At 39.3% G+C, this 15,853-nt stretch overlaps 1 protein-coding gene across 1 annotated transcript; it reads left to right on the top strand.

Moving 5' to 3' along the window:
- The first annotated feature begins 1,483 nt into the window (after positions 1 to 1,483).
- Positions 1,484 to 6,818, top strand: LOC113679710 (uncharacterized). Its single transcript, XM_089210376.1, has 3 exons — positions 1,484 to 1,547; positions 1,936 to 5,755; positions 6,081 to 6,818. The coding sequence occupies exons 1-2, from the start codon at positions 1,536 to 1,538 to the stop codon at positions 5,749 to 5,751; spliced, it is 3,828 nt and encodes a 1,275-aa protein (XP_089066502.1). The 5' UTR covers positions 1,484 to 1,535; the 3' UTR covers positions 5,752 to 5,755; positions 6,081 to 6,818.
- The last annotated feature ends 9,035 nt before the right edge of the window (positions 6,819 to 15,853 follow it).

The following is a 15,853-nucleotide window of genomic DNA, read 5'->3' on the forward strand; positions in this document are numbered from 1 at the left end:
AAATCAACACACAATGTTTTGGAGATTAACGATGTATGTACAATTTGCATCTAAAATGGAGGATATTTGCGTAGTACAAGTATTATCCTTTTGCACTTGAAAACATTGTAAATTTGGTCATTTTTAATATAGAAGTCATATTCGGCAAGAGAGAGCTGTTAGTACCCGTAGACCCGTCAAAGTCGAGTTTTGAAAAATTTGCAAACGGATAACTTTTTGAGGCCGCCAAAAGGAAAGTATTTACGCTAGCACATTTTTGTCCCTTATTGTTCAGTACATGTTTGGCAGAAATTTTTACGCGATTTGAGAATTCTGATTTCACGCCTCTTTAAACAGTTATGTCAACACCAGGCCCACGCTGTAAACCACCAGTCAACAAAACGTGGAACTGCTTATTTTCACATCAGGCAAAATGGCACTTCGCAGGAAAGTAATACTTTCCCAATAGGATTTCTCCAGTTAGCTTCTTCGACTATGTTCTCAATAGACAATTACATGTATGAGAAAAACCAAGTGATAAAGAGAAAAAGAAAAAAAAATTTTTTTCCAGCGCACTTTTCTAAACGATGGTAAAACCACGAACTCTTGTCACTCTCAGACTCTTAGCACGATGTTCTTTTTTTTCGTAATCAGAGCATTCACAAGTTTTAACCTTTTTTCGGTCTGGCTTTGCTTTGCTTTATGCAATAACTTATGGGATTTTATATTCTAACATAAAATTTTGGAAAACGTAACCCAGGTGTAAAAGGGTCATTGGAAAGTCTCTCGACCTAAATGTAAACCGATCAGACCTGATGTGGTTATGGCCAAGCTACAGCTAAAACTCCAAATAACTTGAATATTTTAAAGAAAACAAAATGCACAGATAAACTCTCCTGAAGGGCTTTTGTAAACAAAGCTGAGTTAAGATAGGATCCCCCGGTGAAACTTGTGATATTTTGGAAACGTAAGCCAGGTGTAAAAGGAGTTTGGAAAGCCTCTCGACCTAAATGAAGAAATGTAAAATGTTTTCCGTGTCTACATAGCCTGATGTAAACACGCGGGAGGTTGAGAGAACACGAGATAAGCGTAGGAAACCACAACGCGAAGCTATACTTACATTTCTTTTATAAAATAACTAATGAAAGAGGAACGAAAACCGTGTTTACATACGCTCATGTAAAATGGTTTTATGGCCAATCAGAGCGCGTGCACTATTTGAATTATTTTATAATGTAAATTGATAAACTTGTGGTAATAGCCAAGCTACAGCCCAGACTCCCAGCAGCTTGCACGCAAACAAAATGTACAAATATCAAACTTTTCTGGTTGTTTTTTCTCATAGCTCTGAGCTGCTTTAACCTAATAGTTCGTTTGGATATTTAAAGTTGGCATCATCCGTCAAGGATCGTATCACTTATTACTAAATCATTAACATGAAAACGTTGTGTTTTCAGAAATAGTGAAAGTATGTCTGTCCAATTATTCTCTCCTTTTCAGGAGCCAGAGCTTGTGTCGAACTTTGCTTGTATAAAGAAGCAAGGAACTGGTTGCATATGGGATTGGCCGTATCCTTTAACGAATGTTTCAATGCGAGTAATATTTCAAGGGAAATCAATACGTTCCGGAGAGATTCTTCAACATATAATGCAAGCAATGTTCTCTTATAGTGTACCGAGCAGTTTAAAGAAGCTAAAATATTCTTAAAGAGTTCTTTCGACTATTCCACGAAACTTTACTTGAAAGAAGAGGCTCATTTTTGTCTTCAGACGAGCATCACCATGACGACCGAACCTAAACCAATAAATGCGCTTCAGAGCTAGTTAAAAACTCTCCAATAACTTGAAATCAAATTTTTACAAAGGCCCACGTTCGAATTATCATTCCAGTTTAAAGGTTCTATCTAATATTTTCGCAAATCTGCTCATTATTTATCGACCCTTGACACGTTTTAAGATTGAAAATGACAACAAACGTCTGCTTCAATTATTAAGGAAAAGTAATGCTGAACTAACAGCCATAGCAAACAGTTTTTCCAATCTCAGCAATCCTTATCAAGGACAAGGAAAGTTTAAAACAGCTATCAAGTACCATCAGCGTCAACTAGAAATTGCTAAAGAAGTGGGAGACAAGGCCGGAGAGGGAAGAAGTTATGGCAATCTCGGCAACGCTTATCAAGGTCTAGGACAGTTCAAAACAGCCATCCAGTACCATCAACGTGATCTAGAAATTGCTAAAGAAGTGGGAGACAAGGCCGGAGAGGGAGGAAGTTATGGCAATCTCGGCAACGCTTATGAAGGTCTAGGACAGTTCAAAACAGCCATCCAGTACCATCAACGTCATCTAGAAATTGCTAAAGAAGTGGGAGACAAGGCCGGAGAGGGAAGAAGTTATAGCGGTCTCGGCAACGCTTATGACAGTCTAGGACAGTTCAAAACAGCCATCCAGTACCATCAACGTCATCTAGAAATTGCTAAAGAAGTGGGAGACAAGGCCGGAGAGGGAGGAAGTTATGGCAATCTCGGCAACGCTTATCAAGGTCTAGGACAGTTCAAAACAGCCATCCAGTACCATCAACGTCATCTAGAAATTGCTAAAGAAGTGGGAGACAAGGTCGGAGAGGGAGTGAGTTATCGCAATCTCGGCAACGCTTATCAAGGTCTAGGACAGTTCAAAACAGCCATCCAGTACCATCAAAGTCATCTAGAAATTGCTAAAGAAGTGGGAGACAAGGCCGGAGAGGGAGGAAGTTATGGCAATCTCGGCAACGCTTATCGAAGTCTAGGACAGTTCAAAACAGCCATCCAGTACCATCAAAGTCATCTAGAAATTGCTAAAGAAGTGGGAGACAAGGCCGGAGAGGGAATGAGTTATGGCAATCTCGGCAACGCTTATGGAGGTCTAGGACAGTTCAAAACAGCCATCCAGTACCATCAACGTCATCTAGAAATTGCTAAAGAAGTGGGAGACAAGGCCGGAGAGGGAATGAGTTATGGCAATCTCGGCCACGCTTATCGAGGTCTAGGACAGTTCAAAACAGCCATCCAGTACCATCAACGTCATCTAGAAATTGCTAAAGAAGTGGGAGACAAGGCCGGAGAGGGAATGAGTTATGGCAATCTCGGCAACGCTTATCGAGGTCTAGGACAGTTCAAAACAGCCATCCAGTACCATCAACGTCATCTAGAAATTGCTAAAGAAGTGGGAGGCAAGGCCGGAGAGGGAATGAGTTATGGCAATCTCGGCAACGCTTATCGAGGTCTAGGACAGTTCAAAACAGCCATCCAGTACCATCAACGTCATCTAGAAATTGCTAAAGAAGTGGGAGGCAAGGCCGGAGAGGGAATGAGTTATGGCAATCTCGGCAACGCTTATCGAGGTCTAGGACAGTTCAAAACAGCCATCCAGTACCATCAACGTCATCTAGAAATTGCTAAAGAAGTGGGAGACAAGGCCGGAGAGGGAATGAGTTATGGCAATCTCGGCAACGCTTATCAAGGTCTAGGACAGTTCAAAACAGCCATCCAGTACCATCAAAGTCATCTAGAAATTGCTAAAGAAGTGGGAGACAAGGCCGGAGAGGGAATGAGTTATGGCAATCTCGGCAACGCTTATCGATGTCTAGGACAGTTCAAAACAGCCATCCAGTACCATCAACGTCATCTAGAAATTGCTAGAGAAGTGGGAGACAAGGCCGGAGAGGGAAGAAGTTATAGCGGTCTCGGCAACGCTTATCAAGGTCTAGGACAGTTCAAAACAGCCATCCAGTACCATCAACGTCATCTAGAAATTGCTAAAGAAGTGGGAGACAAGGTCGGAGAGGGAGTGAGTTATCGCAATCTCGGCAACGCTTATCAAGGTCTAGGACAGTTCAAAACAGCCATCCAGTACCATCAAAGTCATCTAGAAATTGCTAAAGAAGTGGGAGACAAGGCCGGAGAGGGAGGAAGTTATGGCAATCTCGGCAACGCTTATCGAAGTCTAGGACAGTTCAAAACAGCCATCCAGTACCATCAACGTCATCTAGAAATTGCTAAAGAAGTGGGAGAGAAGGCCGGAGAGGGAATGAGTTATGGCAATCTCGGCAACGCTTATCGAGGTCTAGGACAGTTCAAAACAGCCATCCAGTACCATCAACGTGATCTAGAAATTGCTAAAGAAGTGGGAGACAAGGCTGGGGAGGGAAAAAGTTATTGCCTTCTCGGCAGAATTCATCAAGGTCAAAGAGAGTTCAAAAAAGCTATCGAGTGTTTTCAACGTCACCTAGAAATATCCAAAGAAGTGGGAAGTAAGACTGGAGAGGCGTGCTCACTCTGTTCCCTTGGAATCAGTTTCGATTGTCAAGGAAATCTTATGATGGCCTTTGACTTTTATTACTCGAGTGTAGAATTGTATGATGATATCAGGGCCAGTTTTCAACTCAACGATCAGTGGAAGATTTGTTATCGTAATCAGCACCAAGTAGCCTACAATGGTTTGTGGCGTATAAATCTCAATCGAGGTCAAGTTGTGAAGGCTCTTTTTGCCACAGAGAAAGGACGTGCTCAAGCTCTGAGAGATCTCATGGTCACAAAATATCAGCCTGGCGATTCTTTGACGCCCAGCGCATTCCGCACTTCTCTGAGGTGGGTTCCATTGAGCACAGTTTTCATAGCTATTAATGGACCATGTGTTTACTTCTGGGTTTGCCTCAGTGAAGATAATATCCAGATGAGAGAAGTGCACGTGAACAAATACAAGTATGAGGATGAATTGAAATTTTTCATCCAGCTACTGACCAAAACTGCTCTTAAGGAGATCGGTACAAGAGGTACTGTTACCATCGAAAATCCTCCGCTTGACTCGCCGACAAATGATGAAGTGGCCAATGACGTGATCCGAGTTGATGTGAGGCACTCCCAATCCAGTGCTTTAAAGAAGCTGCATGACATCATCGTTACTCCTATTGCTGACCTGATCGAAGGCAACGACGAGATCACATTCGTTCCTGAGGGGCCATTTTGCCTTGTACCTTATGCAGCGTTGCTGGACTCCAACTCATCATATCTAAGTGATTCTTTCAAAATTCGTGTGCTTCCCTCTCTGACGACATTGCAACTAATTCGTGATTGTCCAGCTGACTTTCACATGAAGACTGGTGCATTGCTTGTCGGCGACCCATGTTTCAAACATATCATCTATGAGGGAGGACTTTTGGTGCAACTTCCAGGAGCAAGGAAAGAAGTGGAGATGATTGGACGTATCCTCAATGTCTCCCCTCTCACTGGAGAAATGGCAACAAAAGATGAAGTGTTAAAACAAATATCATCAGTGGCCTTAGTTCACATAGCAGCGCACGGTAAGATGGAAACTGGAGAAGTTATCCTGGCACCAAACACCACAAGAGATAACCCTCAGCCGCAAGAGAAAGACTATCTACTGACAATGAAAGATGTCATAGAAGCTGGGTTGCGAGCACGTCTGGTTGTACTTAGCTGCTGTCACACTGCTCGTGGGGAGGTGATGGCCGAGGGTGTGGTCGGCATGGCCCGTGCACTTTTGGGTGCCGGTGCCAGATCTGTTGTGGTAACCTTGTGGGCGATTGGCGACGAGGGAACCCTGGAGTTCATGAGTTTCTTCTACTATGCACTTGCCAAAGGCAAGAAGGCAAGCGAAGCTCTCAATCAGGCCATGAAGCGTATGAGAGAAATTGAAAAGTTCAAGGAGGTGATTTACTGGGCACCATTTGTACTCATTGGTGACGACGTCAGCCTGGATTTCAAGGAGATTTAGAGCAGTAAGTAATAATTCTGGTAATACATTCTATTCAATACAAAGTTGCATTAAATCAAAATCTTTGCTCATATGTGAGCAGTCATACTTGTGTGTTATTTTCCTTTCCGTTGGGTTACCAATTTATTTTTCTCTCCGCAAACTGAGATGCAGTACAATCAAGTGGACACATTTACGATGATAACATTCTATTTTGGAAACATGATAGGAGTAAAATAGCAAAGTTCTTTTAAAGCAATCCTGTTGTGCAGTGTATCGTTTCATGTGCTAAGAAATATTTCATGGCAACTCAACTATCCTCCCTAAACTTAGATTCTTTCATTTTTCAGTTAAGGCAGAGAGCATTGGAATCCCAGGGAGTTTTCGGATATGTACAAATGCTGATATTTGGACCAGAAACCAGTAAGCTACAGACGAAAACTTTGTCAAGAGTCTTCTTTTCAAAGCAGGAAGAACCAAAAGACGGCCAAAGTCAAGTTTAACAAGAGAACAGATTTCCATTGATTCAAAAGTTGCCTTTTTGCTTGTCTGAACTGCTTTTAGGAGCTTAATCTTTGATATCCTTCTCAAACTACTGTTTGTTTTGTTTTTTTGTTATTTTTTCCATATGATATCTTAAAATTATCATGACTAGCTATGTGAGAAGTTATTTTTAATCTAAGTATTTTCTACTGAGAGGATTTGGGCGTTACATTTACTTCGAAGTTGAAACGTCTTTTCTAGAGTTTTTTTACAGAGTTTTTCTTAATCTGTTTAGTCTCATGAGTGATATAAAGCTATTACAGCCATGTGCGTGTGTAGAGAATTTCCATAAGAAGTGGAGAATAATCAGTTGTCCGATTGCTCGATTATCTTAGTCTATGTCAGATGGAAATTGTGATGAACTTTTCGAGGATTTATACTCACTCATCGGTACTTAAAGTTAGTTTCTGCCGATCAGAATTCGTTTGATCTTAAAACGACTCAAATTGACAGATTTTGGCCGTAATGGCAAGGATTTAGTCTGGTATTAGTTAATTTTCTGAGATTTCTCCTTTAATTTTGAAGGCGATAAATTATGTTATTTTTTACAAGCAGAACGATACATTTAAATATATTGTTTAAACTAATCGTCCAAAGGCAAAACGAGAAGTTTTACTTTATAATTTTAGTTATGGCTTACAAACAATTGATGGAGCTCAGAACGAGCTGGAAAGTTGGAGCCAAATGATTTCATTTAGATTCTCCGATAACAGTTTTTACCTACTATCTAAGTACAATAAACTAACATTTAAATGTCAAACAATGAAACAAGTCGCTTGGTATTTTGTTAAAATGGAAGAGGAAATCAATAACAAAGGGAAGAAAATATCTGCATCAACCTGCATTAGCCATTTCTTGTCGTTTGAATTGGTATTCGCTTAATAACTTTTGCCCATTTCTTTGAATAGGTTTACTGAATGAGAGATAAACTTTGATATTTTCTGACTCTATAACTGCTAATATCGATCATTGGCAACCGTTTTTAAGGATGTCACGCAACGCATTTCTTTAGCACGTTATGTGACAGATATGATGTTTTGTCACATCTTTTCGTTTGGAGTAGTGAGTGCACCTATGTCTTATTCGCTCAACTTTTGCCCATTTTCTTGGATAGAGTTAAGAATGAGATATAAACTTCGATATTTTCAGATTTTATATCTGCCGGTTTCATTGGCAGCCGTTCCTTAGGATATCACGCGACGCGTTTTTTTAGCATGTAAAGCGACGTGATGTTGTTGAAGAGGCAAGAAAAAAGAAATTACCTTTCACTTTGGGACATGGTGCTTTATTCTATTTATATAAAGCGTCCTCAGCATGGGAGGTACCCTAGGTCGGTGTGGTTCCCCGCGTGTAGAAAATATTTATGATTTTTTTTCCACGATTGCAAACTTAACTAAAACAGCCTGTTAAAAATACCAAAACTTTCTTAAAACTGAGGGCCGACCAAAAAGAACTTTTTACGGCTAATGGTTAAATTGTAGCCATTTTTCTACTGCCGCTAACCCAGAATAACACTAAATAAGACTTATTATAAGACAATTTTAACGCCTAAAACCTAGTTTTTCGACCGGTTTACGGCAAACGGTTAACCCCATGCAGGCCCTCGACTGGGTGACATGCAATATGTGAAATAAAAACAGTTTTAGAAGGTGGCATTTGGAACTCAAATTTAGAGTGCTGGCTTTTGAGGAGTAAGGAAAACCGGGAAAAACAAGCCGTGGAAAAATGCTGGAAGTAAGGATCAACCTGAGAGAGACGGGCATGGGGAGAGCGTTGTCGCTACGCATTCCTGTTATGTTCAATCTGAGATGCTTAATGAAGCTAAAGCGAGATATTCACCGAAGTGAGGGCGAGCAAGGATAAATTTCCTTCCCCCTTTAAAGACCTTGTACCGGATCCAAACAGTCAGTAAGCCCTGATATTTTGACCTCCCCCAGATCTAAAAAACTGCGACAACGTAAATGTTTCGTCAGAATATCTCTACTGACGATAGCATATATTACAATCATTTTAAAAAGAGCCCTGGGAAGGGGGGAACGGTTGGTCGAGGTTCCGTTTCCCCCGGGTTGGGAGTGTAAACGGCTACGTGGTTAGAGGACGGATTCTCATGAATCTTAGAGCTACGATTTCAGAAGGTAAAGACAAGAATTTCCCTGAGTAATTGCTGATTTTAGATTTTCTCTTCGTGCTTCATAACTCTACTCCATCTACCCACCTTAGAGCGGTCTTTTATAATATACCACACAGGCGAATGGAGCTCTTTGCGTGGGCTGATTGGTTATTTTGGAATTCATAGTCGAACCTGTATTAAGCGGTCGGTTGTCAAATTCGCGATTTTTTTCCTCTTATGCATTGTCACTTTCACCACTTTTCAGCGGTGGTCTCTATTAAGCGTTTGTGGTTATCCTTGACTGAGTCCCATCAGCCTGTTCGGGTTGTATGGAACGGTCACTTAGGGAGGAATCACTCGAATAAAAAGACGAATTGTCTTTGAAGTAAAATTTATTCCATATTTGGCTCCCAAAATCAATGTTAGTATTTAGAGTTCAAATGTCCTTAACGAATTGCACATTATCATCCTTCTATAGGATTGTTTATATCTGACAAATATTACACAAGAAAATTACACAAGAAAAATCATTTGTTGGTTTATTACCAAGAAGTCTAATTGTTAGATTTCTAATCTATTGTTCTGTTTTTACGCTGTCATTTTGTTAATGCTATTTGATACATTTTTTACATAAACTCGATATAAAATAAATGATGAATTATGGTATTAATTAAATGTTGTTTTTTTGTCTTTTGTCGTTGACCTGTATTAAACGGTGATTACCCTCAGTGATAACAATCAGTCACGCATATTTTATTAATTAAAACAGAGGAATCTTTTTTTTTCTCCTGGCTCATGTTGACTGCTGGACTGCTGTGCAGGTAAAGGGGGTAAGTTTCTTAAGAAACTGTGGTGCTGCATCAGAGGGAGAGTATAACAGTGTAATTTTGTATTATTAACTGAGTTGATAATGTAAATTGGCCACTGTAAAGAGTTTAAAAGCTGACGTTTGGAGCGTTAGCCCTTCATCACAGCGGTTGGAGGAATTGTGAGTTGTGTGTGTATTTATCTGCCGAAAATGGAGCCACGCTATTGGTGGGAATATGGTGACGAGAAAACAAGAACAAATTAGCTGAATGAAAAGTGTTCGTTGATACTGTGGGGATGAAAAGTGCCGATCTGAAAGATAAATCTTTGTTCTGGAGTTTTGCAGCCCGGCCTTCGAACAGCCAAGATGTAGGGAAAAAGATTAAGGAGATTAAATCGCTTAGCAACCGGTATGGATGTGCTCTTGTCATTTCTTTCTATATCTCGAAGATGTTCTTGCTGTGCGGGTAGTTGAAGGTTCAAGTCCAAAACTGCAACAACACTCGGGATCTTAAAATAACTGAGGAGAATGTGCTGCCTTTGCTACAACATCTTCAAATGGTTAGACATTCTAGTCTTCTCAGCTAAGGATGATAAACCATAGGCCCCATACTCTCCTACATCTTCTCAATACTGGTTAAAAGCCATGGGACATTAACCCTTTAACTCCCTCAAATGATTAACATGTAACATCTCCCTACCATATCCACACATTATCCAGCAAACAGGTGATGAGAATACTCAAACTAATCATGTAGAGGATGTTTTCTTGATCTCACAGAAAAGTTCTCATAACTGATGAACATGCAAATGTGCAGCAGCTACTGAGGGGAGAAGAACTCACAGACTTCAACAAAGAGTATGAATGTGATTCCCAGTGTGATCATCTGGCCTTGTTATTATTTATAGAGGCAATGTAAACCTGCTTTTAGAAGCTGAACTGAGCCAGTCTGTATAGATATTCCAAATAAATAAATAAATAACATAATATCAAGTTTACACCCACATCACAAATGGAGGCTGGATGCCCAAGGGGCCCAGGAGCTGCAACTACAGTCACACCCCAAGGTGCTAGAACACCCGACTGGCCTACCCAACCCGCAATCCAGCTGTAAGTCCCTTGCTCCAAGCCCCCTCTGAGCACCTGTCACACTAGAGCCAAATGGCTCAGTGGAGGAAAACATAAATAAATGAATGAATAAATAAAACAAATAAAAAGAAATAAACCCTGCACAAGAAAGCCTGCGGTTAGGGCTGGGGGGAGGGGAAAGGAAATGTCAAGAGCTGCTATCTGCAAGGACAACAATGCCACGGTATAGAAGAGCAAACACAACACAGGTACAATGAAAGAACAACGCATGCACTGATAAGGTATACCGCTGGACGAGGATGGCCCCAGGGCGCCAACAACCACGGTACTGCTGCAAACTCTGCTGAATGCAACAAACACTGCACAGATTCTAACAGCTGGCTATGACATGAACCAAATGTTTGAAATGCTATAATTGCTCCTAGTTGTTTAAACTATGTTAAATTCCATTTAATTATGTTAAAATTTGTTTGTAAACTAATACTGCCCCATGGCAACTGAGTCAACTTATAGCGCCAGTATTTAACTGATTTTAAACAGTGAGAAAAACCAAAAACAGCAGTAACAATAATGAGCACTTCATTTATTCAAAATCAGGTCACCATGTATGACCACTTACCCTGCACCCATCCAGTTGGGTAAGGCATCTGAAAAATTCAATTTTCGGTTTTAAAAACATATTCAGGAATGTGCTGAAAATGGCTCCAAACATAACAGCAATGGTGAATCTGTTGCTAAAACCACCTAAAAGATCAAATGGTCCGAAAGGAAACCATATAAACATTAATAAAACAGCTGCACCCAAATAGCTCACTCAAAAAACACTCCCCTTAAACGCATTCAGTGAGCAAATGCCTCATATTATTGCACTGTGTCTATATTCAGACTGAAATGGCACAGTTTCCAGATTAGGGGTGGGGAGAGTTCTTGGGTCATAATGGTCGACTCTGTGGCTAATAGGCCATTTTACTGCTGTTTACATTTTACTTAGTTGTCAAGCCTTTGATTTGGAGTGAGGCTGAAGGTCACCTTGCTGTGATAGAGACCAGTATCCAATTAAAATGATGACAAAGTAATTTGCATTTGAAAAGCAGCAAGGTTTGAATCACAACAAGGTCAACCTTAGCCTCACTCCTGTTCAAAGGCTTGGCAACCAAGCACACAACTGTAAAATGGACTATTATACACCGCATCTGCTAAGTTAGTCACTTTATCAGAAATGTAACTTTAAAGGCACATCCCCTTGCCTAGTATTACAAGTAGCAACTTTTTCGAAAAAAGTCCATGTAGCTGGGTGTCACTTAGACTTAAGTACGACTACTAAAAAGTACACAATGATCAGACTATATGGTGTTGACCTTCAATATAAGCCTTGACCTTTTTGCTCTATTAATCAATTCTGTACTTACATCAGTAAACCAGGATATCCATTGCAGTTTTGAAGTCCAGATTTGACCCTTTGCTTGACAAAGGCCAGTATAAAAATAAAGACAAGCTTAAAAATAATAATAGTACATGTAATAATAGTTATCAATTGTGTAAGCACGAAATAACAGGTAAATTTTAAGCAACACGTCATCACTTTTCAAACTTTCTGACTTGAAACAAGGGGGAGAGGGGCACTTATTCCAGAGGGAGTGCTTATCGGAAGGAGGGCACTAAATCAAATCATTGCAACATGCAAACAATTTTGTTGTCATCATTTGATGAAAGTAACTTCAGTATTTCACTTACAGCTGGAGGAAGACAGCCAAAATCAAACAGACTCTCCTTGATGATAACTGTGGGGTACCTCAATTGATAATTTTCGAGATTTAAAATCCGTCAACACGTCTCAAAAAACAAAATTACAGAGACATCTTTGGATTAAAATAAATTTGTTAGTCAAGAAGAAAAGTCTGTTATATATCTGTTATCTATTTTTGTCTCGTGACATATCTGCTCGAAAAGAGAAGAAACTCTTTATTAGATTAAGGGTATTTAAGTACACATCATGTTGAAAAAACATAGCTCTATGTGCAAGTGCTTTTAATTGCAGATGGAAATATGTACAATGTTGCTTGGTTGATAATCAATCATGTTTTTGTAGAAGATCAAATCACCTGACAACGCAATACACTTATTCATGCGTACGGTTCACATTTACTTGCAGTCAGTTTTCCTTAATTTGTATGTGAATCTCATTAACCAGTATGATTAAATTTGCAGACTAAAACACCCCTTATTTGATTAAGAATAATAAAAGTAAACAGTGCATGTCGGTTTTCAATTCCTGATGGCTGCTACTGAGCTTCACTTTAGCTGAGAAATTTGCAGTCGCTTACCTTAGCTCTCTAGTCCCATGCAAGCACAAGAAAAAAGTTCATGATGGTGAGTCTTGGCTGAGACTAGAAGAATCAGGGAAGAATCTACGGTCCCCAGAAACGTCACTTTTAAACACGATACAGCTAAGGTAAATTGAATAAAGTGGTATTTGGTTATTGAAAACTATCGTTCAGATTGTAAGATACGCGAATTACTCTCCCCACCGATTTTTTCTTACATTCTGTTAGTCAAAAATTTCAGCTAGGGCTAGGGCTTTCTTGTTGATCGTCTTAATAGTAACAGTTGCCAGGATCCAAGGGGAGCAAAAGAGAGAACAATTCTCCGTGTGGTTAGGTAAAGCAACGTGCCGGCGTTATACTTCTTCCGGCGTGATAACGATAATGATGACAACAATGATGACAACAATGGGTAAAAAGCACCGTCCGCTAATAATGACGATTATCATAGTTTTAAACAAATCTCAGTTATAGTCCTGAAAAAAATCTCAGGGGGTCCTTTGAACCATCCACTTCATCTTGCCAAAAGTCAGAGTTGTCTACACTCATTCTAAGGTTCGCACGATTTTACAACGAATTTTCAATTCCGGTATGTTGCGCGCGCGACTTTTGATAGAAAAAAATTAACCTTCACGCGCCATAAAAGAATGTGTCAGCTGAATGAATCAAATCTCTATCATTTTGCATACATTCTTGGGAACAGCAAAAATGACTTAGAACAAATAGTCTAAGTATAGTGTTCATTCCGTGCAATGGGGCATAAATAAAAGGTTCCGGTGAAGAAGACGGTCATATGGGTACCCCGGTTAAAAATATATATTGATTACTCTGTTAATTAATACCAGTTCGAATTTAAAGGAGAAAGTTATGAGAATAAAACAAAAGTTGTCTGTACCACGAAGCATGCCTTCACTGTTTAGACTGGGAGTCCTAAAGCTTTTTAAGTGTGTATTCGAATATCTTATGACGATAAGCCGCCAACCACCCCACACCGCGCTGTACTGTTTTCACTCAGCGGCTGGTCAGCGATCACGTTTATGAGGTAAACATGGCGATCGCTTCCTGATCACCGTTCCTGTCGATCCGAAAATCAAAATACCAGCGTGACATTGCCTCGAAGGTGAAGCAGTTGTGTTATTTGATTCGTACTTCACATTCGAGTCGAAGCTTGGGTGGCACAGGTTATTTCTTACGGTGGAATCGACGAGGGGAATTCGAACACTAGTTGTAGTGTTTGAATTGTTGGAAGAAATGGTCGCATGGGGATGAAGGAATGGTAAGTTTAACAAACAATTTCAAATTTTGTCGCTTGAATTGAAAGTAAAGTTCATTTGAATTGCTTTCGTATATATTTCTGACGGTTTTAGATCAACCTGATTGATTTATATCAGTTACGCTACATGTTGACAAGTCCCTCAATATGGCGCCCAAACTTGGAGATTGCCGAAAATTAGGTAAGTTCACGGAGTTATTAAAATTTTCGTAAAGGTCGAGCCGCAAAGTTTTTTTCTGTAGTTACCTTTTCTATGGCACCTACTTCATAGCTATGTTAGTTGAATCAGTTAAGAACGTCTCACTTTTTCAAAAATTTACCTTAAATTTGATCGGTTTTAGCGTGTGTGCCTTAAGCGAACCGATAAGGTGTCATTCAAGTCTTCCTGTATACTTGATTGAAACGTGATGTTCACGAAAGTCGCCTCGATGGATAAGATAGAGTTAATATACACGGCTGAGGTATTTGTTTTTTGCTGAGTTCCGTAGTTTTTTGTAAATTGTCCTCCAAAGTTGTCCTAAATTAAAGTCTTGAAAAGTGTCACGACAAGCCTTCCATCGAATGAAATTTAATTTCCGTAAAACTCGTAAAAATGAAGGGATCCAATCAAACAGATTGTGGTTTTAGTATAGGTACATGAATGCCTTACGACACACAAGAAATGAGCGAAATCCGTGTCTCAAGCAAAATCGACTGGACCGCTCTTACAGAGACACTCTCTTAACACTCAACGTCTTCGCAGTATTTTACGCGAGGATGGTCTCTTCCTATCAATTGTTCACATTGATGAAAGATGGGTATATGAACCGCATAAGTTACACATCGTCAAAAGTTTTTCCTTCGGATCATAAAGAATATTTCTAAATTAGCCTCTCCAATTAAACCAAGTGTTAGCTATCCTAGATATAAAGTCAACAAATACAGAACATAATTTGCTAATTTTTAATTTACATCATTGGGTGTTTTCCCATGCTCACGAGAAACGACTTGAAAAAATTTATGCCAATTACATGAAACATTTTTTTAATTTCTTTGAATTAAACAACGAAATTTATGAACTTAAATTGAAAGAAGGGGAAGGACAAAAAGGTAATTGTACCTGTTTTCCAACTTGTCGTGGAAAAATCCTCATGCATGAAGGAATCTTTGGAGCTGGTTAATCGCCGCATGGGTTCTTGAGTTTATTATCATTTTAGCACTCCTACTTAAGGTCTTTTGGATGGTAAAATCTTACTGTATCTTTTTCATTGGTGCATTCTATGCGCAAAGAAAGTCATGGTAAAATTGTTATTGAATGTGATTCAGTTGTTACCCTGAATTCCACTCTTTTAGGATCATAACAAATTTAGATTTCACTCATTTTAAACACTTTCATTAAACACAAAAAGTATACTATTAATCCAGGTTCTGTTTTTATCTACATAATATCATTTGGCTGGAGCCCTCCTGAATTACCGGAATTTAAGGATTCAGGTTCAATTTCTACATTTAACTATCGTGTGAACATTTATCAAAACGAAAGCGAGCGAAAATTATGCTTACTCGACGAATTCATCCGCTTTTGCATAAGAATTTTACACCATTGAAAACAAACTTTTGCTTCTTTTATTCCGCTTACACGAAAAAGAAGGTTAAACACAGAGAGGAAAACAAAAAAATGTACATATGCTAATTAAAAAAAAAAAGGTTTGAATAACAAAATGAAAAGAAACACCTGGACCAATCATAAGTCAAATTAACAATTCCTGTGAAACATATTAAATTTAAATAACAACGGTCAAATCATAACATGTTAACGTCTCTGTTATATGTCCAAAACTGAATATTTAATGCATTGCAATCACCAAATATGTACAAGGTGTGCAAAGGTGTAAAGTATACAAAGGTCTGAGCAATAATGTGGTAATACATGTTGGTGCAACGAAGCATGTGATACATAGTTGTGTAACACCCTCCCCCTTTTAAATAAAAACATGCAG

Source organism: Pocillopora damicornis, chromosome 6 (assembly GCF_964200805.1).
Source record: "Pocillopora damicornis chromosome 6, jaPocDami1.2, whole genome shotgun sequence".
NCBI lineage: Eukaryota > Metazoa > Cnidaria > Anthozoa > Scleractinia > Pocilloporidae > Pocillopora > Pocillopora damicornis.